This window comes from Carcharhinus amblyrhynchos, chromosome 2 (assembly GCF_965287045.1).
Source record: "Carcharhinus amblyrhynchos chromosome 2, sCarAmb.v2.hapA, whole genome shotgun sequence".
In the NCBI taxonomy this organism is placed as follows: Eukaryota; Metazoa; Chordata; class Chondrichthyes; order Carcharhiniformes; family Carcharhinidae; genus Carcharhinus; species Carcharhinus amblyrhynchos.
The window spans coordinates 84,406,224-84,432,877 of NC_137325.1; the positions used below are offsets into that span (position 1 = coordinate 84,406,224).

At 40.6% G+C, this 26,654-nt stretch overlaps 1 protein-coding gene across 5 annotated transcripts in view; it reads left to right on the forward strand.

Annotated features, from left to right (window-relative positions):
- The window catches only part of LOC145355899 (uncharacterized), an 80,367-nt gene extending 54,160 nt beyond the window's left edge, over positions 1-26,207 (forward strand). For 3 of the 5 annotated variants that reach the window (XM_080208366.1, XM_080208376.1, XM_080208384.1), the window contains 4 exons: positions 3,913-3,984; positions 13,991-14,092; positions 18,846-18,969; positions 22,270-26,207. In XM_080208366.1, the coding sequence (XP_080064492.1) occupies positions 3,913-3,984; positions 13,991-14,092; positions 18,846-18,969; positions 22,270-22,478 (507 nt within the window). In that variant the 3' untranslated portion in view covers positions 22,479-26,207. Of the gene's footprint in view, positions 1-3,912; positions 3,985-13,990; positions 14,093-15,091; positions 16,275-18,845; positions 18,970-22,269 lie in introns of those variants that run through there. The other 2 variants (XM_080208393.1, XM_080208403.1) reach the window with 2 other exon arrangements.
- The last annotated feature ends 447 nt before the right edge of the window (positions 26,208-26,654 follow it).

A 26,654-nucleotide genomic window follows, 5' to 3' on the forward strand; every position in this document is an offset into this window, starting at 1 on the left:
GCTATCCAATTAATGCCACCCCCCTCCATTTCTCCATAGCTCTGAAGTTTTTATTTTTCAAAAATATAGTTAGGCACTTTTGGAAAGTTTCCAGTGAATCTGCTTCCGCCAGCCTTTCAACCAGTGCATTGCAGATCAATATAACTTGCTGTGTAATTTACCTGTTTGAAAATTCCCTTTGGTTCTTTTGCCAATTATCAGCTGTATTAAAAACTGTTAATTCTGAACGCTTCTATTAAAACTCCCCTACTCTGATCAAAGGCACCATTCTTGTCCTTTGCTCGCTCTCAAACCTTTGACATCCTTCCTATCATGTGATGCCCTGACCTTGACACACAATTCCTAACCTGGTATAACCAGGCCTCCTTAATTTTTCCTAAGGGCCAGGATTCCACATGCTATTACAACAGTCTTTTACTTTTCATGCCAGCTTCCAAAATGTGTATATATACTCTTCAAGGCCTTTCTGTTTATGCATCTCTTTAAAATTTTACAATGTTGTTTATATTGCAATTCCTAATGCTACCTACCAAATATACCCCTTCATACATCTTTGCATTAAACTTCATTTGCCATGAGAGGCTAGGTGATTTGAAAAAGGAGTCAAAGGTTATTTATGCAGGGTGCAGACAGAAAAGCGGAGTTGAGACCACAAACAGATCAGCTGTGATCTTACTGAATGGCAGAGCAGCTCTAGTGGGGGCTAAATGACTTACTCCTAAGTCCTGTGGCTCTTGAATTTACTGAAGTCTCCTATTACCCATCTCACTATTAACTACATGTGTAAACTTTGTGTCTTGTTCGCATTTTTTTGAAACTGTCTCCAACAACATAAAAATGTTTTTACTTTCCCCTTCTGACATTGTTTAATCTGCACCAGTATTATCTTCTTGAATCCCTCTACCTGTTTGTTGTCATGTCTGCATGTTCCTTTTACAGTTGAGTAACTGAACCTTCAGCAGTTCATGATCCTTGTTTCCAAATGTGCTGCAACTGAAAAATTTTACTTCATTCCCCATTTTATGTTGAGCTGGAAATATGTTGATAAAGAAGTTCTTGTGCAAATTTCAGGAGTTCTTCCACTTTTCTCTTTACACTTTTTTTCTCCCTTCCCATCCCTTCTCCTTCATTTCACATTGAAATAATTGAACTTCCCCACAATGCGATGTTGTTTTGGCATCTTTGTGAAATTTGCTTTAAAACTTGCTCAGCCACCTTCCCACAATTTTTCGTGGTTTAAATTGGGCCAGGTTTTGTGGTTGGTGGTAAAGCAAGGACACAGCCACTGACCTGAAGTAAGCCTTGTCCAATGATTGATCTCTGAGAATTTCAGCCCTGGTGCATTGTAGAGATGCTGTAACTGATTACTGTGTTATTTGCTGACCATTCTCAAGATTTACTGTGCTCTCAAATGCCATCAGACTGTCTTGGCAGTCACTGAGATTTTAGGAATTTCCTAGAACTCCCCACCCTTAAAAGAGGAAGCTAAAAGAACTAAAATGAAAAACCTTCAAAAATCAGTGTTACGTTGAACAAATTAAAAGATTGTGGCATACACATGGGAAGGTAGAAGTTCAATTATTCTGAAGAAATCTTTTTTAAAAAGAGGTTAGAACTTGGCTTGAGTCAGCTAACTTTTTTTTTATTTAACAGCACTCCACCATCATAAAACTATTTTCGGGGTAATCTTTGTCCCATCAAATTTTATTAATGTCATATAATGGTTTAAAAACATAGTTACTTTTGAACATGTTACATGTTAAGGAAGTTTCAAATGCTTTTGTGAGGGGAATGAAATTGAAGAATATTTGATTTCAGTGATAGCCTGATCTGGGAAAGACCACAACCCTACCTGTCAGAGTTTTGGGTAGCAGACCACAACCTCAGGACTTCCATGCTAATCCGTGAATGCTTGCTATCCTGAAGTTGAGGTTAATTTCATAGTGGTAATGATGCGAATGCTGGCAGTTTGCTGTCAATTCCCCACCTTCCAAACAAAGTCTGACCTGTTATACACCCTCTTCTTTTCTCCTTTAACAAAACTAAAACAATTCTTGAATCCAAGAGGATATTATCTCTTGCTGTACATGTATCTTTGATCAATACTGATATCAATATCATTCTCTCCCCTATTAAACATATTGGAACCACACAATTTAAGTTTCATGTTCCTATTCTTGTTGAGTGAAGTCATTGTTGTTGCTGTGGTCACATCAGTACATTTGGCAAACTGAGCCTGAATTCTTCAGCCTTATTTGTCATACTCCATGCATTTATGTACATGTGGCTCAGGTCTGCCTTAGTCTACTTTGTATTTCTTCCCTGTCTGATTCTTCCTCTTTTTATTGTAAGGATGTTAGTGTCTCTGTCTTCTATGCAACATATTTATTTTTTGCTTCATCCTCGTTCTCCCTGCCAAATATATGTAATGCCTTCCTGAAAGCATTAAATCTGAGGTACATAGTCTATGTCACGAAGAGATAACCTGTTTTGGTCATGATCAGGTATGATCATCTCTCAACCTTGATTTCAACCAAAGATAGTTCATAAGATAATTGGCCCATTGAACAAGGTTGACATTGAACAAAATCTCCTGTTCTATTTCAATTTGCTGCTAGTGTTCAATCAGCACCTGAAGAAATCAATTGCAACTTCTGTATATAACTGTTTATTTTGTCTGCTGGAAAATAAACAGTTGCTTATTAAGTATTTAGTGCTTGTAACAAGAACTCTTGGGGACAATTTTTTTTATTTCTTGGTTTTGAAAATGTGTTCTGATAGACTTAGTACTTCCCTGATGTTGCTCTTATTTCTCAGCCTTTCACTGTCATAGTGACAGCACCTCTGATAGATTCCTTTATAAGCATTTATACTCTTGTATTTGTACAACTTATTACAGCATTTAAAAGCAGCAACCATATTGAGAGAAAACTATTAGTTCTAAATGTGAAAAATGTATTTTTTGTTCTGTGTTCACTTTTTCTAACAATGGAATATGCCACTCTGTAAGGGAATGCATTTATTTGAAATGAAAAATACAAATATAATAATTAGAACCATGGAAATGTTACAGCACAGAAGGAGGTCATTTTTACTGTCTTAGTTATGCAGATACAGGTACTTTTTAAAGTGTTTAGGGTCTTTTCCCCACCACCAACTCAGCAGCGAATTCCAGACACCCAGTATCCTCTGCATAAAAAAAAATTCCATCCTCTCTACATCTTCGGTCACTTATCTTGAATTTATGTTCCCTGGTTCTAGAATTCTGTGATTTGGAGCTGCCGGCGTTGGACTGGGGTAAGCACAGTAAGAAGTCTTACAAGACGAGGTTAAAGTCCAACAGGTTTATTTGATAGCACAAGCCACAAGCTTTCAGAGCGCTGCTCCTTCATCATCTGAAAGCTTGTGGCTTGTGCTACCAAATAAACATGTTGGACTTTAATGTAGAATTCTCTGCCAAGGGAAACAGTTTTGCCCTGTGCACTCTTATCCCTTGCCCTTATAATTTTGTACTTCTCAATCAAGTCACCCCTCAGCCACCTTTCCAAGGAAAATAACCCTAACCAATCCAATCTGTCTCTCTAGCTACATTTTTCTAGCCCTGGCAACTTCTTGTAAGCCTTCTTTGTGCGCACTCCAGAGCAATTATGTCCTTCCTGCAATGTGGTGACCAGAACTGCAGGCAATACTCCAGTTGACCCTTACTGTTATGAGGGAAGTTCATGGGGCTATTTAATATAAAGGTACAGGACAATTCCAGTTTGTTTTCAATATTGAGGTTCAGGCTTGCTGTCATGCCAAATCTACTTTCATATATGATGATACAAACTGATAAAAATCAAATGTACCTGCATATGAATACTTGATTCATGGGGCTTTTGTTCAATGCTCTAATTTTTTTGTTTTCATCAGAGTGATTGTCCCAAACCACAAAACTTCCCCGATGTGATTGATCTGAAAAGAAAGAAACTCTATGAATATTTGGTAAGTCTGAATTCATTTTGTGTGTCATCAATGTAGTATAATGCATTGAGGAGCTTAAGCTAACTTGTGTTACCTAATTCCAAATTTGAACTTTTAAACAATGTTGTGCTAATGTACTATACCATGTGTAAGGGTAACAGTGAGGCAATGTCACTGGCCGAGAATTCCAGAAATCTAGGCTAATACTCTAGGAACACAACACAGGTTGAAACTCTACAATGGCAACTACAGGAATTTACATCAGTTAATAAATCTGAAATTGAAAGCTTGTCACAGTAATGATGGCCATGACATTATTGTAAAAACCTATCTGGTTCGTTGATATGTGTTAGGGGTGGAAATCTGATGTTCTTACCCGGTCTGGCCTGCACACATGATTCCAATCCACAGCAATGTGTGTCGACTTTTAGACTCGGAAATGATCAGGTAAGCCATGCAGTTCAAAGGCAATTAAAGGTGGGCAACAAATGCTGGCCTTATGAGTAAGGGAATTAAGAGTTATGGACAGAAGGCAGGAAAATGGAATTAAGTGTTAGATTAATCATGATCTTATTAAATGTCAGAGGAGGCTCGAATGGCTGGCCCACAACTGTTCCTATTTTTATGGTCTTGTCTGTGTCACCTGCATCACATGAAGGAATTTTTTTAAAAATTGCAGGTGTATGAATTTAATCTTCCTTGTTCATTCTGTTTGTTAGGATTTATATAATGGTCAGGTAATTTAAATTATGAAGCTATGAGTAAATTATGCCAACCTTTAGAAAATACATAACTTCACTACTGGCTCTGTCTGACAATATAAAACAATGAAAATTTATATGTTTGTCACCCAAATCTTCCTTTAACTTATGAGCTTTGAGAGCCGTGGAAATTAGTGGATTTCATATTAATGGGGGGAAATGATGATTGAAACAAAAATGGACTTGAGGTATTCAATTCTCTTGGATTTGGTGATTTCTGCACCAGTGTTTTTAAAAAAAAGTGGAAAATTGCAAGTGCATCATCATTATTTATGAAGTTGGAGCGGGAGAATGAGTAAACGGCAGGTTATCAGGTTAATGTCAGCTGTGGGGAAGTTACTTACATCTGTAATCAGAAGAGCAGTTGGGCACTTGGTTGAACTGACCAAAGAGAAGTTTGCCTGGATTCGTGATGAATCATGTCTGAATCTAGTTAATGAGCACATCATTATCATGATGCATAGAGGTTAATTGTCTATTGTGTCTAAATGTGTGCAGGTCTTGGGTACCAACTGGGGATTCACTTAGGATTCAAACAGTTAATGTTTGTAATGGGTAACTCAAAATTTATGCTTGCATCAGTGAATAAAGATTGGCTTCAGTTTGTCTACTAGCTGGCTTCCTATACTAGAATGTGGTAGCAGAAAATTATTACCTAAAGATGAAATTTGGAAACTGAGACATTTTCAGACAGGAACTATAATCCTTGTAGCCATTAGTTGAATATGGTCTTAAGCAAATTTAAGTTGTAGAGGTATGATTACCTTCCAGTTGTTTTAAGTGGAAGAATGAAGTAGATTTGTGGACATCTAAACTCTGCAGACCTGCCATATTAGTCGTGAATGGTGGTGAACAATTAACCTCTAACTAGAAGAAGAAGCTCCACAAGCGTCCCCATCTTAAATGATTGAAGGGCCCAGCACATCAGTGCAAAAGACAAGGCTGAAGCATTTGCAACAGTTTTCAGATAGCAGTACTGAGTGAATGATCCATCTCTGCTGCTTCCTGTAGCACTAGTATCTCAGATGTCAGTCTTCAGCCCATTCAGTTCATTCCATGTGATATCAAAAAATGGTCAAAAGCACTGGATGTTGCAAAACCCCAGACAACGTTCTGCAATAGTGCTGAAGACTTGTACTCCATAACTAGCTTAGCCAAACTATTCCACTATAGCTACAAAACTGGCATCTGCTTAACGATGTGAAAAACTACTCAAGTGAGTCCTGTTCTCCAGAGGCAAGGCAAATCTACCCTGGCCAATTACCACCCTGCCAGTCCACTATTGATTAGCAGCAAGGAGATGGAAGGTGTCGTCAACAGTGTGATCAAATGGCACTTATTCAGCAATAACTTCCCTGATGTTCAGTTTGGATTCCACTGGGGACACGCAGCATCTGACCTCATTAAGCTTTAGTCCAAGCTGCAAAAAGAAGCTGAACTCGACAAGTGAGAGCCCTTGACATTGTTGCAGCGTTTGATAGTGGTATCGAGCAACCCAGGCAAAATTATTGTCAGTTGGAATTGAGGAAGTGTCTCCACTAATTGGAGTAACACCTAGCACAGAAGATGTTTGTGGCTGTTGGTGGTCAGTAAGCTCAGTTCCAGGACGAGGCTGCAGGAGTTCCTCGGGGTCGTGTCCTTGGTTCACCAAATTTTCATCTGCTTCATCAGTAGCCTTCCCTACATTATAAGTGGGAATATTCATGATGATCGCACAGCGAAATGTTTGACACCATTCACGACGATTCAGATACTGAAGTAACTTGTGTCCATTTGCAGCAAGACCTAAATAACCATCAGGCTTGGGCTGATAAGTGGCCAGCATCATTTGTGCCATACAAGTTGGGGGAATGACTCTTTATAACAAAGAATCCAACCATCTCCCCTTGAGATTCAATGCATTACCAATATTGTATCCCCCACTGTCAACATCCTGGGAGATTACTGTTGACCAGAAGCTGAACTGTGCCAGCCATATAAATACTGTAGCTACAGATCAGTAGCAAGGAATCATGAGTAACTCACCACCAGGCACTCCAAAGCCTGTCCAACATATACAAGGCCCTACAAGGTTCCCCAAAGCTTGTGCACCATATGCAAGGCACAAGTCAGGAGTGTGATGGAATATTCTGCTTGCCTGGATGAGTGCAGCTTCAACAATGCTCAAGAAGCACAATACTGTTCAGAATAAAGCTGCTTGATGAGCACCCCATCCATCACCTTCAACATTCATCACCTCTCCCACTGATGCACAGTGATTATCTCCGAGATTAGCTGCAGCAACTCATCAGGGCTCCTTTGACAGGACTCTCTATATCAGTGACCCTTGCCACCTAGAAGGTCAAGGGCAGCAGATGCACGGGAACTCAACACCTGCATGATCCCATGCAAGCCTTGCATCATATTGATTCAGAACAATATCAATGTTCTTTCACAGTCAATAGGTCAAAATCCTAGAACTACCTCCTTTTTAATAGCACTGTGAGTGTTCCAACACCGCACATACTGCAGTGGTTCAAGAGGTCAGCTCACCACCACTTCAAAGGCAATTCAGGGTGGGCAATAAAAATCCTGGCCGAGCCAGTGACAGCTACCTGCCATTAAATAACGTTTTTAAAAAGCAGTTCGGTTCCTACTAATGATGAGGTCTTTGTTTAGTAGAAATACAAACGAGAGAGTAGCAGGTGAGTCTCAAAGTGAGCTCAGAGATGGCATGATGGGAGACAGGAAAGAAACATATGAAAGATCCGAATTCCAGGGCAGTAAAAGGGAAAATGTTAAGGCTTGGTCAGGTGGGCTCGTGTACTCAATGCCTCAGTACTCAATGCTGACAACTGCCAATCTCCAAATGCAATTCTATAACTCATCCACTTCATCCTGGACCACAATGTCTTCACCTTCAGCAGCCAGTTCTTCATCCAGACACGTACAACAGCCATGGGGACCAAATTTGCACCTCAATATGCTAACATCTTCATGCACTGGTTCCAACAAGACCTCTTCACTGCACAGGACCTTCCACCGATGCTATACAGTAGATACATCAATGACATTTTCTTCCTTTTGGATTTACGGCGAGCAATTACTGAAATAACTACATGCTGACATCGACAAGTTCCATCCCACCTTCAGACTCTCCATGGATTACTCTCCAGAATTTGTTGCATTCCTGGACGTGCCCATCTTCATCAAGGATGGTCACTTCAGCACTTCACTGACCGCAAACCCATGGATAATCTCACGATGCTTCACTTCTCCAGTTTCCATCCCAAACGCATTTAAAGAAGCTATCCCCTGCGGACAAGCCCTCCGTGTACACAAGATCCGCTCAAATGCGGAGGAATGCAACAGACGCAAAGACTTCCGGTTCGCGGGGTTTGTGAGAGTGTAGTTTACTTCCGTACCAGAAGTTAAGCGAGGGGATTGTCGGGAAGGGGGAGCGGGGGGTATAAAAAAGGAGGTAGCGGCATACAGTGGGCAGCGGAGCGAGTGGGAGCTGAGTGAGAAGGGCTTTGGCTCGCTGGGCTTAGGTGAGAGCAGGCTTAGAGAAGGTGAGTTGCAGATTTCTACCTTTTGCCACATACAGGAGGTTGGGACATGGCAGGGGCTATGGGGAGGAACATAAGCTGTGTTAGGTGCCACATGTGGGAGTTCTTGGTGGTGTCACGTCTCCCCAAGGTCCACATCTGTGCTAAATGTTTAGAGTTGCAGCGCTTGAGGGCCTGGGTCAGGCAACTCGAGGGGCGTTTGGAGGATGCGTTTCTGGTCAGGGAAAACGAAGAGATAATGTCTAAGAACCATGAGCAGGAAGAGGTCCCAAGGGCTGAAGAGCAGGATGGGTGGATGACTGTTAGGCGGAAAAAGAGGAAGAAGAAGAATAGTCATGGTCCCCCGGCCTCCCCAGTGGCCCCCCAAGATTCATCGACAGGGGCACAAAAGGACAGGCAGGAGGGACAGAATGACTTAGAGGAACAGAAGGGGGCTGGCAAGGTGATAGTGGTAGGGGATGGGAGGGTCCAAGGCATTGACAGGAGGTTCTGTGGGCAGAGGCGTGACTCCAGGATGGTGGTCTGCCTCCCTAGAGCAGGGGTACAGGACGTAACAGAAAGGGTAGAGGGAATTTTGAAAGGGGAGGGGACCCAGGCAGAGGTAATAATACACATAGGGGAGGGGGACATAGGAAGGAGGAGTAGGGTAGATGTCCGTAGGCAATTTAGGGAGTTGGGGTCCAAACTGAAGAGCAGGACCTCCAGGGTGGCATTCTCTGGGTTGCTGCCTAGTACCAGCAGGGCTAGGAATGACGAGATCATGTAGCTGAATGCATGGTTGAGGGATTGGTGTAGGGTAGAGGGCTTTACTTTTGTAGACCGCTGGGAGGTATTTATGAGAGAAGGGCAACTGTACAGGAGGGGTGGAGAAAATTTGAATGGGAGGGGAACTAGTGTCTTAGCAGGGAGGTTAGCTGGTGTGTTTAGGAATGGTTTAAACTAATAGGGAGTTGGGGGTGGGGATGTGGCTGGGACAGAATTGGGTGAAAGGAAAATTATCAGGGAGAAGGAGGTTCCGAGGGACACTGGTGGGTTGAACTGTGTCTGTTTCAATGCGAGGAGTGTGACAGGAAAAACGGATGAGCTTAGGGCCTTGATGTTTGTGAGGAAGTTAGATGCGGTGGCTGTAATGGAGACGTGGTTACGTGAAGGGCAGGACTGGCAGCTGAATGTTCCTGGGTATAAGTGTTTTAGGTGTGACAGAGGAGGGTTGAAGAGAGGTGGGGGGGTGGCACTGTTAGTAAAGGAAAACATCACAGTAGTGCAGAGGGAGGACAGTATGGAAGAGTTAGGGATTGAGTCGCTGTGGGTGGAGTTGAGGAATAAAAAGGGAGAGATTATGAGATTATACTATAGGCCACCCAACAGCTCGAGGTCAGTGGAGGAAGGCATTTGCAGGGGCATTTTGGATAGGTGCAGGAAGAATAGGGTGGTTGTAGTGGGTGACTTTAATCTTCCTGGAGTGAATTGGAGGGGGCCTAGAGCTGGGGGTGCGGAGGGAGAGGAGTTTGTAAAATGTGTTTTGGAAGGGTCCCTAGAGCAGTATGTAACTAGCCCGACTAGGGAAGGGGCTATACTGGATTTAGTGTTGGGTAATGAGCCGGGGCAGGTGGTTGAGGTTGAGGTTGAGGTAGGCGAACATGTGGCTAACAGGGACCACAAGTCCGTTTACTTTAGGATAAAAATGGAAAGGGATGAGTGCCGGCCAAACGGGAGTGTGCTGAACTGGGGGAAGGCGCGCTATAGCCGGATTAGGAGGGAGCTGAAGGACACTGATTGGGAGGGACTGTTAGCTGGCAAGTCCATGGTTGGCAAGTGGGAGGCTTTTAAGGGCAAACTGAAAATGCTGCAGGAAAGGCATGTTCCGGTTAAGCGGAAGGATGGGAAAGGTAGGATTAGAGAGCCGTGGATTACAGGGGGTATCGAAGACTTGGTAAGGAAGAAGAGGGAGGCGTATGTTAGGTCGAAACAACTGGGTACGGAGAGAGCGCTGGAGGAATATAGAGAGAGTAGGAGGGAGCTAAAAAGGGGAGTTAGAAGGGCGAAGAGAGGGCATGAAATGGCTTTGGCTGATAGGATTAAGGAAAATCCAAAGGCATTTTATTCCTATATTAGGAGCAAGAGAGTAGTTAGAGGGAAAATTGGTCCTCTTAGGGACAAAAGTGGGGAGTTATGTATTGAGTCGGAGGGAATGGGGGAGATCCTGAATGAGTACTTTGCGTCGGTATTCACGAAGGAGAGGGGTTCGGTGTCGTGCAGTGTCTTGGAGGGAGCTGTGGATCAGTGGAAGGAAATATCCATTACGAGGGAGGAAGTGCTAGGGCTTTTAGGTAGCGTAAGGACGGATAAAGCGCCGGGGCCTGATGGTATTTATCCCAGGCTGCTTAGGGAGGTGAAAGATGAAATTGCTGGGCCTCTGGCACAAATCTTTGTCTCTTCTTTGGACACAGGTGAGGTCCCAGAAGACTGGAGGGTAGCAAATGTGGTACCGCTGTTTAAAAAAGGTAGTAGGGATAACCCTGGAAATTATAGACTGGTGAGTTTGACATCGGTGGTAGGGAAATTATTGGAAAAAATACTTAGGGGTAGGATGTATGAGCATTTGGAGCGTTGTGATCTGATTAGGGATACGCAACATGGCTTTATTAGAGGGAGGTCTTGCCTTACGAATCTGGTGGAATTCTTTGAGGAGGTGACAAAAACGGTTGACGATGGGAGAGCCGTTGATGTCATCTATATGGATTTCAGTAAGGCGTTTGACAAAGTCCCTCATGGTAGGCTGGTAGAAAAGGTTAAGGTGCATGGGATACAAGGACAGGTAGCTAGGTGGATTGAGAACTGGCTGGGCAATAGGAGACAGAGGGTAGTTGTTGAGGGGACCTTTTCGGGCTGGAGGCCAGTGACCAGTGGTGTGCCGCAGGGCTCAGTAATGGGACCTCTCCTCTTTGTAGTATACATAAACGACTTGGAAGAGAGCGTACGTGGTGTGATCAGCAAGTTTGCGGATGACACCAAGATGGCAGGGTTGGCGGATACTGAGGTGGAATGTCAGGTGATACAGCAGGATATAGATAGGTTGGTGCATTGGGCAGATAGGTGGCAGATGGAATTTAATCCTGACAAATGCGAGGTGATGCATTTTGGAAGGAATAATGCAGAGAGGAGCTACGTGATAAAAGGTAGACAGATTAGGAGTATAGAAATACAGAGGGACCTGGGAGTGCAGGTTCACAAGTCTATGAAGGTGGCGACACAAGTGGAGAAGGTTGTGAGGAAAGCTTATGGAATGCTAGCCTTTATAGGAAGGGGTATAGAGTATAGGAGCTGCCATCTAATGCTTCAGTTGTACAGAACGTTGGTTAGACTGCATTTGGAGTACTGCGTCCAGTTCTGGTCACCTTACTACCGGAAGGACGTGGAGACTCTGGAGAGGGTGCAGAGGAGGTTTACCAGGATGTTGCCTGGCATGGAAGGACTGAGTTACGAGGAAAGGTTGGAGAAACTGGGACTTTTCTCCTTGGAAAGATGGAGATTGAGGGGAGACATGATAGAGGTATATAAGATACTGAAGGGAATAGATAGAGTCAATAGTGAGAGGCTGCTCCCTTGACTGGGTACAATTACGAGAGGTCATGATCTCAGGGTGAGGGGGAAGAAGTATAATTTGGATGTGAGAGGAAGGTTCTTCACGCAGAGGGTCGTGGGGGTATGGAACGCGCTACCGAGTAGGGTGGTGGAGGCAGGAACGTTGGACTTGTTTTAGGTTTACTTAGATAGACACGTAAGCGAAACAAGGATGGAGGGTTATAGTAGGGGGTATTAAATAGGGTCAGAGCCTCGGGAGACACCGGAAATGTAGACTTATATGTTAACGTTTTTGTCTTTTTATTCCGCAGGTGGAGGTCCACCTTGTTGTCAAAGGAGGGGCATGCACACGGTGGGTCGTGCGTGGGCTGCTCTTGGAGGTTCCGGGAGTGGCCTAGTACTTCGTGTCGGTGTGTGTGCCTGATCCTGGACCGGTAGACGGGCGCCGCAACAGCTCAGTGACTATCACTGCTAGCTGTGCAGATACATGGATTTGGGTCTGTGTCTGTAGGAGTTTGCGCATTCTCCCTGTGGTTGCGTGGGTTTCCTCCGGGCGCTCCAGTTTCCTCCCACACCCCAAAAATGTGCTCTTAGGCTGATTGGTATACCAAATTGACACTATTCTCCCCTGAATCTGGCTAAGTTAGGGGTTCCACTCGCAGACGCGCAGGGCAGGGTAGGTGTAGGAGGATGTGGCGGCGCGGGCTCGTTGGGCCGAAGGGCCTGTTTCCCATGCTGGGTTGTTCTTTGTTCTTTGTAAGAACAGGATATGGTGCTTGACTCGTTGATCGAAAGTGCCGACGCGCGAAAAGCTGCACTAATCTCAGAAGACAAACACGGGATATAGCGGGCAGAGTACACTTCATCGTCCAGTACTTCCCCGAAGTGGAGAAGCTATGACATCATCCTCGGAGCCTTCAATATGTCATTGTTGAAGACTAATATCTTGCTAAGGCCATTCCCACACCCCAGTACTTGCCTTCAAACAACCGTGCAACCTGGAACAGACCATTGTCTGCAGCAAACTACCCAGCCTTCAGGAGAACAGTGACCATGACATAACACAACCCTGCCACAGCAGCCTTTGCAGGATGTGCCTGATCATCAACAAGGATGCCATCATTTCATGTGAGAACACCATCCACCAGGTACATGGTATATACTCTTGCAACTTGGCCAACGTTGTCTACCTGATACGCTGCAAGAAAGGATGTCCTGAGGCATGGTACATCGGCGAGACTGTGCAGACATACAACAACGGATGAAAAGACAGTCATCAGGCAGGAGTGTTCCCTTCCTGTTGGGGAACACTTCAATCAAGGGCATTCAACCTCTGATCTTCAGGTAAGTGCTCTCCAAGGCAGCCTTCAAGACCCACAACAACGGAAAATGGCCGAGCAGAAACAGCCAAGTTCCATACGTGAGGACGGCCTCGATCGGGATCTTGGGTTCATGTTGCAGTACCTGTAACCATTTGGCCTCGACTTGCAAAATCTGTCCTGGCTTAAGACAATTCACACCTCTTGATTATCCCCCTCTCCACTTGCATTGTCTGCACCTGTAAAGACTTGATTCCCTGTCAAGACTCGCATTCCAACCATTATCTTTGAATTGAGTCTATGTCTACATATGCCCTGTTATGGACCCAACTCTCCACTCACCTGATGAAGGGCAGCGTTCCGAAAGCTTGTGCTAACATATAAACCTGTTGGACTTTAACGTGGGTGTTGAGAGACCTCTTACTCTGATTTCTTCACAGTAGGTCTGGAATAACTTTATCAACAATCCTATTTAGACTGTTAACCCTAGTTGGTCATACTAGGTCACTGCAAGATATTTTGATTGGGCAGTCATCAAAACTAACATCTGGTTGAGTATGTGTTGAAGTTAAGTACTACAATGAAACCTACAGTAGTCAGTATAGAGTGCGCAGAATAAATTTATTTTCTTATACTTCAGTATATTTTAAAAACGTAGTATGCAAGCAGGAATAAGTCACCTGGTCAGATTACATTTAGATTACTGTCACTAACTCTGGTTACTGAAATTCCAAGCAATGCAGGACATGTTTCTGACTGGAATAATTTAATGTTCTATAGTGAAATTCAGCAATGTAACTGTGTTTACTTACAGCAACGCTTTCAGATAAAAAGTGAAGACGATGCCAGTTTTGTTCTGAAGGTTACAAAGGCTTTCAAGGATGCATTGATTAGTTACTATCAAAAGAAAGAAACTGTGAGTATTTTAAAATTCTTCCTCTAGATGATCCACGAGTCTAAATGTAGTGAAAGGTTTAGAGCTCAAGTTTGCATTAAAATGAAATATTTTTAAAGCAATTGCTCTTTTTGATTCTTGTAGTAATACGTGATCTGCTTTGTAGCTTATGAAGGTTGCATTTCTCATTTCAGCTTTTTATTTTCAGCTTTCTTGCTCATCACAATTGTTGCAAATATTTCTTGGTTAAATACCCAGCAGTTACCAGAAACAAAATTCTGTGTTCCTTCTCATCAATCTGAATGTGCCATGTAGAGAACACGTGCCATACGTAGCAAACAAGAGGTAGAGGTAACATTGCTGCACTGATGCGTGGCAGCTATCATAGATATCATAGAAGCCTTACAGTACAGAAGGAAGCCATTCAGCCCATCAAGTCTGTACCAACCACAGTCCCATCCAGCCCCTATTCCTGTAACAGCACACGTTTACCCTGGTAATCGTCCACACAGTACACTCAATTTAACATGGCCAATCAACCTAACCTGCACATCTGTTGAATATAGTGTTAAATATCTGCAATTTGTCTCAAAAGTTCATTTTTGTTAAGTGATAGCTCTGGCTTTAGATCTGTGGTGTATACCATTCTCAGATATAAATGTAATTCTACAAATGAATGGTTCTTAATTTAACACCGATTTAAAGGGAGTTTTGGTGGTTTTCTAATTTATGTAGCAGCAAGTAGATGGCCGCACGCGAGGAACGAAGGTACACATCAGCATTATTAATTTATTGAATTATAATCAATGACAGTAGTCAATAATTATAGCTTTTGGATTAGAAAGAAATTTAGAAAGCTAATAAAAGGCAGCACACAATTGGTGCTGTGTTTGCATTGTTTGGCTTTCAATTTCAAATGGATACTTTTGCACTCCACCCCAGAAAGTAGGGAGTTTGTTTTTAACATGTTTTAACATACTTTTACATGCACTGTCTGTTTCTACCATCACTACCTGGAAGGAAGCAACGTCATGACTGGTGCTGGACAAGTCCAGAGTGGTGTAGGTTTGAGCTGGATCAAGTCAGAGTTCTCTCCAGAGTGAGTTACAATGTCATCAACTACATTGAATCATAATTAAGATGACTTGAACTCTGTCTGCAAAGTAGTGAACTCAATCACTTGCCTTATGCAGGCATACAGGACTACTGATTCCCTGCTTTTCTGAATAAAATCTGCCAACAAGTAGTCACAGTAAAAAATTTTGCTGCTTAATGTGATGTAATGAGTAGGTGTTACTTCATTAAAGTTTTAATCTTGCAGAACAATCAGTGTGAGTTTTTTCTCTGTTTTGTGTGTATTTGTTTTGCGTTCTCTTGCACTCTTGACATTTGAAAGACCATCTTAAAGATTGATCCATTGGAAGTACATCAAGAAGCTTAATCTGTGTCACCCTATTTACAAAAGCACCCACTGTGTCAAATAGAGATCTCACTTCGCAGTTTTTCACAATAGGATGACTCGCAACTGAAGAAAATGTGTATTCATCAAACTTGCTAAATCTATCAGCACTAAAATGTTGTCATTAATTCTTTGCATTGTAAATTGACTTGGTATAGGGGCTGAGGCACACCTTGTTCCGAGTGTCAAAACCAACCAGATTAGGGTCTTCTATTATGTGGAAGGGATTGTTCTGTACCATCTGGAATTAATATTTGAAGAGGTTTTGTGCACACTTCTTCCAGTTTTTGATTTGGAAGGAGACCTCAGTTCTGCGTAGAGGTGATTGTGTTATATTTCTGTACTGCTGAGGTTTGGGACAAATTGCCTCGGACTTCTGTTTCTTGTTCTGACCTCTGAAACTGGTTGTCAGGATAATGTTAAATGCCTCTTTAATATGGAGATTGCTTCTTTCTCCACAAATACCTGGATTGTTTTACAATTGACAATCATCAAGACATAACTTACATGCTGTTAACCATCGACATTTATTAAGATTGCTATGAATGGAAAATGAAGATATATATTCACGATTGCTTGTCTTGTAATTTCTCCAGCTACACCGTTTTCTGGTGATAGTTTGGCCCTTTGCCAGAACCCGAGGTGGAAAGGAAGATTTTTGTTCAGTTTTACATGGGCTGGATGGTGTTGCTTGATACAGCATACTTCCAGGTTTCATATTACAATTATTCTGAACACGCTCAATCTGGATAAATATTAGTGCTTTTTCCTTCAGCACAACAATTTTATAGGGATGAAACCAAATAAAAACAAAATTCAGCAGGTCTGGCAGCACCTGTGATGTGAGAAACAATGTTTCAAGTCTGTATGACTTTGTATATTCTTCTAAGTTCAAATAATATATAAATTCCAAATGAGGGTCTTCAGTTGATGTGACCAAAATCATCATCCATTGAATTGCTAAGCTTTGCTGCAAATGAGAAAAATACTATAACCTATTTTAGTCTCTATCATTAGACAACTATGCCTATGTAAAGGAAGAAAGAGCTTATATATATATATATATATCTTACGTTGCCATAATGTCAAAAGTACTTCATGTCAGGTAATTATTTTCAAGTGCAGTGCCATATTGCAAACACAAATGTGGAAGCCATTTTGAACAGCAAGATTTCACAAAAGGCAATGAAATGAATGTTCTGATCCTTTATTTTTGGCAAACTGTATCAGTTGAAAAAATATTGATTAAAACATTCTGCAAATTTCACTTTTTACATCATGCAATGATCTTGAACACTCATCTTAACAGTATATTCATATGGATAGCACCCGTGACAGTTCTATCCTGATACACTGGAATGCCAGTCCAGATTATGTGCCCAATCCTTGAGTGGAGTTTGAAATTGCCGGATTCCAAAAGTGATAATAAGAAATAGAAGGACTTCAAATATAAGAAGGCAGCCGGAAGATGTGCATTAGAGTTTATCATTCTGAACTGGGGAGTAGGTGTTTGGAGGAGAATCCTGACATTCAGCAGAAATCAGTACCCAGTTTCAGCAGTTGGTTCAGGAACTGCTAGAACACGACCAAAAGCTTTTCTGAAGTCAATTAGTGCACTGGGCAAGGAATTTCCTTATGTCTCTCATGCCTCACCAAGAAACTTTTTTCCCATGACACTTCTGTCAGACTATACACACTGCTAAGGGCTTCAGAAGAGCCTCTTTGCTTCTTTCAAACTTCATATGTGAGTTATTTAGTTTCCTGTCTCAAGACCAGAGTACATTAAATAGTTCCTGCTGTACACTTTAAGTTTTGGATGAATACTACTGTTACCCATGCTTGGGAATAAAAATTTGTTTCCATGCAGTCGAGTGAGTTTTTTTACTTGATCTAAAAGTAGGTTGTTTTTACTAATTTGGACATCGAGGACTATCATCTAAGCAATTTGAAGTGAAATTAGTTGCATTAAATTGTGAGTAAATCTGAAGGATGCTCACTGCAACAATTCTGTCAATACTTGTGACATTGTTTACATTTTTACAGTGTTTATGGTGTGGAATGCTGCTGTTCAAATTATCTGCACCAAATAGAATTTCCAAACAACTGATCTAATTTACCTTAATCAAAATGGTTGACTTTGACCTCTGGTATTCAAAGTTACTACTTTTTACTTTAACAACCAGGCAGCCAGTTTTCTGCTAATATGGAATTTGATTCATCCAGAACTTTAATTTTAAACTGACATGGGGTGTGAAATCTCAATCTTCAAAGTGTTCCAGATTCAATTCATATTTTTCTCACTTAAACTTTGAAATCAAAAATATTCTTCTGCTTGCAAGTGAGGTTTTTGGTTCCAGTTTTGATTAATAACTGAATGGTTATGAATCAAACCAGTCATGCTCTTGGTTGATTTTGATATTCTGTTAAGGCCTTCACTTCTGACAGTGGAGAATCCATCAAGCCTTGCACACAACACACATCTGTGAAAAGGAGCTTCATGTGACTATTTGAAACTTGCATGTGTTTAGAGTTCTTATTCTTTCTGGAACCCTTGCCAGAGAAAATATTGCAGAAATAGCTCTAATATTTTGCTGGAACAAACGAGTGCACTCTTCTTCTTGATATGTTCTTGTATTGTTGTTGAACTCCAGTTGACTTGAGTCATGCCGCATGAAAACTAAATTGACTTGCAGATCATCTTTCATGAATACGTTCAACTGGTGCAGTTGGAAAATAGTCTACTGTGATCGCTTCTTCACCTCTCCCCTTGATGCTTTTGTTCTTGCTCTCCACCAGGCAGACAGCAGGCTGCCTTTTGAATGGAAAAGGAAACTTGCATATATTTTCTAATGCATTCTTCTCCCGCAGATGTACTGCCCCCACATCACACACTGGATCTCTTAAAGACAGACGTTTTGAAAAGAAAAAATATCATTTTGAAATTTAAATCAAGAATTTTCCATTTTTGCTGCAAATTTCAGAATTAGCTTTATTGCAGTGAAGTTACAGCTAAAATGAATAAAGGAACTTGAAAATCAATACCACTTGGGATTTCTGTGTTTATTTGTTTCACTGAACTCAAGTATCATACTCTGATCTTCTGTTGATTACCAAAGGTACTTGATGAATAATCCCAGTGAACTTTATTTACAGTCAGCCTAAAATGCTCTTAAGTTGTATTAAATAAACTCGAACTGGTTTTCTTCTTTTGAAAAAAAACTATGTTCTTATGCTTTGTTTTTTTAACTAAACAGTGTCTTCATAGTTCTAGTTATATCCCATTTCAAAACTTTTTTCCCTTGCCCAACCTCAAAGGATCCAGCCACGAGGCCAACATTGGATCAGAGAACTACAAGATCCTCCGGTATACCAGATGACTATTCCAGATATAATCCTGATGTGCCAGCTTCAGCAGTACGAGGCTCAGAAAGCCCAAGAGGTAATTCAGATTTGAAAGTTATCAGCAACGTCTCTGTTTACAGGTGCCATCAGGCAAACCATGTTACCTCTTACCTCAATGGTATCTCAGTTGACCAATTGAGGACTTTGCCTGAAATTTAGCTTGGATTTTCAGGTAAGTGGGATGACAGCAATTGAGGACAGCACCTGAAACTATGATCAAAAGCCATTTAAGATCCTAATTTATATTCTGGATCAAAAGTTCAGATTCCTGCAGTCTGTTGTGGCTTGATCTAGCACGCCAGTCCAGTCCAGTCTTTGGATTATTTTCAGAAATGATGACTGAAGTGCATCATTCTGGACCCAAACCAGTGTTCTTCTGCAATATTGGTTTGGGTTCTGAGGTTAAGGACCCAGTGGTGGGATCCACATGCTGATCTCAACTACAACAGCCAGTTGTGTTTGTAGATTTTTCACCCAAAGTCAACAAATGAGTTGCCCAAGATCCATATTTATTTGTGCCAACTTTATTGTACCTTGGGCATACTCCTCAATGGATTTGGAGCTGAGTTTCCACCTGCAAATTGCACTTTGCAATCTCAGGTTGGAGTGAGTCCTTTTTTTGTATTCAATGTACTGAAGGTTAAAGCATTTAAGTCCTCCTCGCCAGCTGTTATAGTGATATCATCACTGTCAATCGGCAGTTGCAGTCACTTTGATCCCAACTTCCAACAAAACCCTCAGAAGCACTTTTTGCTTAGCTGATCTAGTTGCTTATGGTCTATCTTTATGTATACCTGCATTTTTCTACCTTGTGGTAGCTTCTATCAGTGGACTTGGAATTATATTCCCAGCTGCAAAATCTGTCCATTGCAAAACTAGGTTGGAATGTAATTCAACCTTGTCATTCTTTTAAGGCTAAATCAATTAAGCCTTACTTAAAGGCAGTTCCAGCTTTTGGAGAGGCACCACTGCCATTAATCAGCAAATTCATTCACTTTGGCCTAATATCCAAGAAGCTCTTCTCACCCACTTGAGAGAAACAAACAGAATGCTTTCTTCGATACCAAGGAAGAAGACCATTTTTCATTGAATTCCACTTCTGTTCATGTCAACTTTATTTGGCTTTAATAAACAAATGGCTTCAACCTTATAGCACTATTCCATGAAAAGAATGCTTAAACAGTGTTCTTTAATAGCCAGGTGTTGACAGCATTCTGTAATGTCAAGGATCAAATGGAATCTGAGACTAATTTTTGAAGGTTACATGAGCTGCCCTACTCCATTTGTCTCCTAAATGCCTGGAGCCAAATTTTGTCCCTGAAACTACAGGAACCACATGATTTGTCTTACTGGCCCAGCTTAGGAGTGTCAGCACCACCTAAATTTAATAGGCTTGAGCAATGCAGAGATCACATTTCCATTTGAGTTGCACCCTTTGGAGCACCTCATGAAAGCACAGAAGTACCTTTTTATATATTGACATTCGATTGGGAGAACTTAATGGTGCTGTGACTTTTACGCCTTCACTGGTGCCTGTGACGACTCCATTTGCTGAGGCCAGGTCAAGTATCCTGTAACTATTAATGGCGAATGAATTCAACCAAAAAGCCCCTCTGAACAATCGAGTTTCAATATTGATTGTTGACTCTAATAACTCAGCTTGTGCAAATGGCGTTTAATATTGTCAGCAGAATTCACTGTCTTGTACAAGATGTAATCCACATTGAGAAGTGATGACTCTGGAAATGTTTCGGATGTCTTTAGCTTCCATTTGATACATCTTTGTAAATTTGTTCCACTCAAGCTTGCATTACCAGCTGCTGAACATATTCCCTAATATCCTTTCCTTCTAACTGGAAAGTACTGTTGGTTCTGGTTCATCAGGTACCTACGTAGACTTGTGAAGCTGACTAAAATGCAGTTGAAGGCATCTGTTAATGACTGAAATTGAAATTCAATTTCTGTTTTTGGCTGGTTCCCAACACTCGCATTTGTGCCTGTGCATCTGTCAAATGTCACCAAGGGCTTGGTGATTTGAGTCAGACATGGTAAGTAATTATTTGGAAGATTTCAGAGACAAGCCAACATGAGCCTAAGCTTCACCAACATTTCTTATAGTTGGTCTTCAAATACCCTCACTTCAACTGATATTTGTACCATGTAAAATGGAACGTGATGCATTGCATTTGTTCCAGGACACTATAGCAATGGTTTGTGCCTCCAAGATCTAATAGAGAGAGAGCATGAACCTGCTATTATTTTTTGGGTGTGATGAAAAACATGCAATTGAGTCAGAGATTCCAATTGTGCAGGTTTCTTGCTCAAATATTAAATGAGTATTCTGCACATATATGCTCTGGTGTGGCAATGGTTGGCAAAGTATAGAAACATTTTTCATCCTTAAAAAAAAATCTGCTTCAAGGACAGGAAAGGTGCCAGTTTTAATCCTGTACCTGCTGCTGGTAATTTCCAAGGACACAGACTCAGACCTATTCTCAAGCAAAGAAAAGCAAAATGGATATTTCAAGATCAGTGTGCTTGAGGAGCCCCTGGTCTGATAGTCACTACATCCTGAGGAATTTAAGCTACGATATTGATCTCAATTATGCTAACCAGAAATGGCCAAATATTTGTGCCGTCAAGTATTTTATGATTGTTGCCAGTACAAGAAAACTGCTCAGATCACATTTATAGATTTCATGGGTTGAATGTCTATAACTCAGGAACTGGTTCACCCAGATCTGCTAACCAAAAACGGCTAAATATTTGTGCCATGAAGTGCCCATAATTATTGTCAGTACAAGGATATTGCTCCAATCACACCTGTAGACTCCTCCGTGGGTCGAGTGTGCACCCATAACTCAGGAACTGGTTTACCCAGATCTGCTGTGGTTTAAGACCTCTTTAAATAAGACCACAATTCTGTTGTTTACATTTATAACCTGCCAGCAATTGGACTTATGTTATGGACAAACTTTGCATGGCAGAGAACTGGTGAGGACAGCCAGCATGTAATTCTGATAAAATACCTTGAATGTTTGATTCTAATAATCAGGTTTTGAAAAAAACAGTTGTTTTGGTGTAGATGTTTCAGATTTCATTATGGTGATTGCAGCTATGAATCTCTGGACATGGTTTAGCATTTTCACCACATCAGATTTAGAAGCCTTCTTCTTCTGAGATTTTGAAAATGCAACTTGTAGCACCTAATGTTACATTGCATTTCTTGTTTCTTATGGGATATTTGGGTAGTGTTTTGCATAATTTTTCTGACCTGGCATCGCTCTCCATTTTATTGTAACAAAATTTACTTGTGTTCTATTTTGCTCCTTTTTAGGCAGTTATGATTGGAAGCAGGATACTTTGGCAACAAACGTGAGACCATCGCTTGAATCTTCATCGTACCTATCCTCTGCCACTCCTGCCAGAAATTCTGCATTGTATTCCTCTGCAGGCAGGGGCTATTCGTCAGATTACAAATCTGGTATTCAGGATGTAAACTGGGGCATGAATACTAGCATGACCCATACCTACTTTGGTCGCTAATTCATTGCAAGCGTATATACAGAAAACAGTGAATGGTTGGGGCTGTGCATTCTGAATGTGGCACAGCACAAATTGATCCCTCATTCTGTAACTTCTTACCTGACCATCTGTTCTCCAGTAGCTAGCATCTCTTTGAAGGTTAACTATATGATTTCTGCTCTAAACCAAGCCCAAACTCTCAATTTGACTGAAATTCAATGAAATAGTATATTCCCCTGCTATCCTTTTGTCATCAGTTGAAAAGCAAGTAGTAATGTCTAGAAGCAATACTATAAATAGTTTGCCTTTTTTTTCCTGTCATTGAACACTATATGTACAAAACCTGGTGCTTAGAAGAACTAATTTCAGGAGTGAAGTGTTATTTTATCTCCACAGGCACTTGCATCCATTACTCAAACTTTCACACTATCTGTGCAAAGGTAGACGATGGTGACCATCACATACAAGCCCCATCCTGTCCTCATCCTACATTAACAAGTGTACTTGTAAGCTGGTATCGTAGGCAATCAGGAACAAGAACTCTGGCTGCCAGCACTATCTTCCCCACAACTTCTTTCTTAGGGATATTGATGTGTTGCCACTACTGTCTGAAATAGGATCAACCAATTCTGCAGAGACCAAAAGCCCTTTTTAGCCTGTCTAATTCAGACACATGGTATGTTTACAAGTTTAAAAGAGGGAGAGATACATTTCTACAGTTCAACTATTTTGTGCCCTGTATAAGCTTGTGCACACAATACAATCTGTGTCCATAAAAAAAGCCAATTAAAGTGAATATTTATAAATCAAACATGCACATTTTAATGTTCAGTTCAAATAATAAGATATTTTAGAACATAGTCGTAAATAAAAGTTGTAACTTTTTATAATTAGTGATGGGCAGCTTAGAAAAACACTGTTTTTATGTTCACTGTTTACCACACTGGCATTCTAACTGGGACATTCAGCTCACAGTTGCCGTTTAAATTGCTTTGTGCGTCAGATGCCAACTGACAATGCCATTTCGAGGGGAGCAAAAATGAATGATTCAATTATTAGAACTGGTATTGAAGGTGTTGGGAAAAGTCTCCGAGTCCTCTGAAAACTAGTTTGCGTTGAGTGGGAAGCCTGAAAAGGAAAAACATAAGTTTATTAACTTATTTTAAAGAAAAGCTTCTAAATCGTCTTCTGGCTGTGTTGACTTGGGCAGGTTTTGGTAAATATGCAGTATCAAGTTCTGATCTAAAGCTGGCCACTGATCACTGATGCACAGAGATTTGGTTTGGTATCCATTCAATGCAATAATAAAGGCATTCTAAGGCAGTTGCAGCATCAAATTTAATGCGCATCGGCCAACGCAAAATCTAGTCAAGTTAGGCAACATGCCTAAATCAACAGTTTTGGGAACGCGCTGCGCCGCCCCCCTCCTCCGCAAATACCACCATCACCTTGATGTGAATGCAGTAGTAGTAGGGAAAATATTTGGATGCAAGTAGTTTGACTATTTTGGTAAACTTTTGGATAACGACATGACTGAAGTGTTGAAAAGCTACTTTTTAGGTGACCTATAAAACTGTTTGCTGTAGTCAATACAATATATGGAAGAAACATTGGGTGACTGAAGATATTTCTCTGTTAGGCATGGAACAAAAGTGTGCATGCCTGGACTTTGTTTTGTTGGTGTTGTATTGGTTGTCTTGATTATAGATGAATGCCTCTTAATTTCAAGATCCTTGGTGTTCTTATACACCTAATTAGAAATGTCCATAAGCTGATGGCTGTTTTGATGTACAAGTGTTTGTTGAGCAATCGTTTGAATACTGCATTTTCCTTCGAGCTTCTGAATTACACATTTTTCATCGATTACATTTGCAAATTCATTTTGTAGGAAATATTTGATATTAGAAAGCAGAATTGGAGTGATCATAGATCATTTCTTCATTTGGATTGTTCAGGGTACCTAAGTTTTGACTATTTTAATATACAAATAATTCTGTGCATATCACAAGATTTAGAACTGTGATTCCAGATCTGTGAAACAGTTTCACTTTGAATCCTTTAGCTTTAACTTGTGTGTGAATTCACATCTGAAAGCAAATTATGTCCTTAAGGAAAAATCACCTTATTGTTTTGTGATTGTTTTATGAACTGTAATTAAACAGCATTTCCAGCAATGAAATGTCCTACCATTTAAAAAAAAAATCCCACTCTTGATTTCAAGAGTAATTAAAAATGTGTTATTTTTAGATTCAAACGTGCAACCAAAATATATTGCTAAAATACTTAAAGATAGTGTAAGTGGTTCCACTGATGGCTCAGCCAGTTATTGTACCATTTCGAGCATTGATGTTCAAATCTCAGTTGAGCGTTGAGTTACCCAGTCTTAATTAGGGCACAATAGTTGGTTGTAGCACCATCAGTCAGAGCGGGGAATATTGACTCTGGTTTCTGTTCTTGATCACAATTCAAGGATTCTTGTTTAAGTATTTGGATGTCAGTGTTGACTTGGTTTAGTGCTAATCACAACTAGTGTCTTCTTGCAGTTGATGCATCTGCTAATTACTTTGAAGATATGCATGCATAATAACTAATTGGCAACTACTGCTCATACGTAGTAAGGAAAGGACAGGAAAAAATTGTCCAGAAGATTGAAAAGTGCAAGGATATCCAACTTCAGTACTAGTGCTGTAATATGCAGACAATTGGAAACAGAAAAATATGTCTACTAAGTATTAAAACAAATCCTTAAATTGAACTTTGTTGAAGGGGAATTGCTTCTTGTGATATAGCTTAGTTTGAAAAGAGTTAGAATGGAGGAAGTGTACTTTGCCACAGAGGAGATAAAATATTAATAAATTGAATATCTTGGTTACTGCATGAAATTTCTAAAAGGTTTATTTTGGGGATCTAAATTATGGTTGGCTTTTTTGAGCTATGGAGTAGCCTGTCAAAAGCGCAGGAAAACTTGTTTGTGAAATATTGTGACGTCTATAAGCTCTTGAATTTCTTAGATTGAAATAGCAATTAACTGACATACTTGTATAGTATGGTCTAATAATTACTTTCCTCATAGGTCCACTCTACAAAGATTCAAAATTGTGTGGATCTGTTTTCTAACTAAGCCATTTTTCAATCTATGGAACATTATTCCACATAATGTACATTATATTCTGTTGCCAAGCATCAACAGGCCAATATCTCAAGGTCATGAGGTCTCAATGTTGTTGCATGCAAAATTCATTGAGAGGTTATTAGATTTTAAGAACATCTGGTTCCTGACGCAAGTTGGATTTTTTTTTTCCTTGAACATTTCTTTGTAGATTGGAATTGATTTTTTTTATTTGAGCTTTGCACAGAAAATACCTGAAGTGCAATAAGTTTGATTTAAAATATGTAAGTCTAAAATATTTGGTAAAAAGCTTTTCTTCTTTAAGTTAGTATGGAGATTGCATTTATGATCGAAATGTCACTGAAACATTTTTGCTTTCACTTTGAATTTTGGTTACATGGCTGATGAAAATAAGGATATGTCCTTCTTGGAAAGAACAATGAGTCATTTTGTGAAAAGTGTACTTTGAAAGTACAGCTAATGCTAAGCAACAGTGATGCTCAATGTGAAGCTGCAGGAAAAGTGATCTATGTTCTCACTTCTATTTCTGAAATTTTTGTAAAATTCATACATGTTTCATCATTGTTTAAATGTGGTGTTTGCTTCTAAAGAAACCAAAATAAATGGAAAATTCCAACATTGTGTTTAGTACAATTTCTTTGCAATCTATCAGTGAGTAAAATTTTGATTGTGTAGAACTGGAAGCATGATTTTTAAATGTTTTCTGTCATGTTGCTAGCTAGGTTCTTAGTTCAAAACAGCATAGTGAATGTTCCTACAACACATGATACATACACACAATTGCCTCTGAGTTGGTGATGGAGGGAGCCACTCAACTGGGCTACTTTGTCCTGGATGGTGTCCAGCTTCCTGAAGATTGTTGAAGCTGCACTCATGCAAGCAGAGAGCATTCTATCAGACACTCCTGACGTGCCTTGTAAATGCTGAACAGGCTTTGGAAAGACAGCAGGTGAGTTACTCTCCATGGAATTCCTGATCTCTGCCGTGCTGTTGTAGCCACAGTATTTATATGGCTAGTCCAATTCAATCTTGTCAGTGCTAAACCCCAGGATGTTGATTAAGGGGGA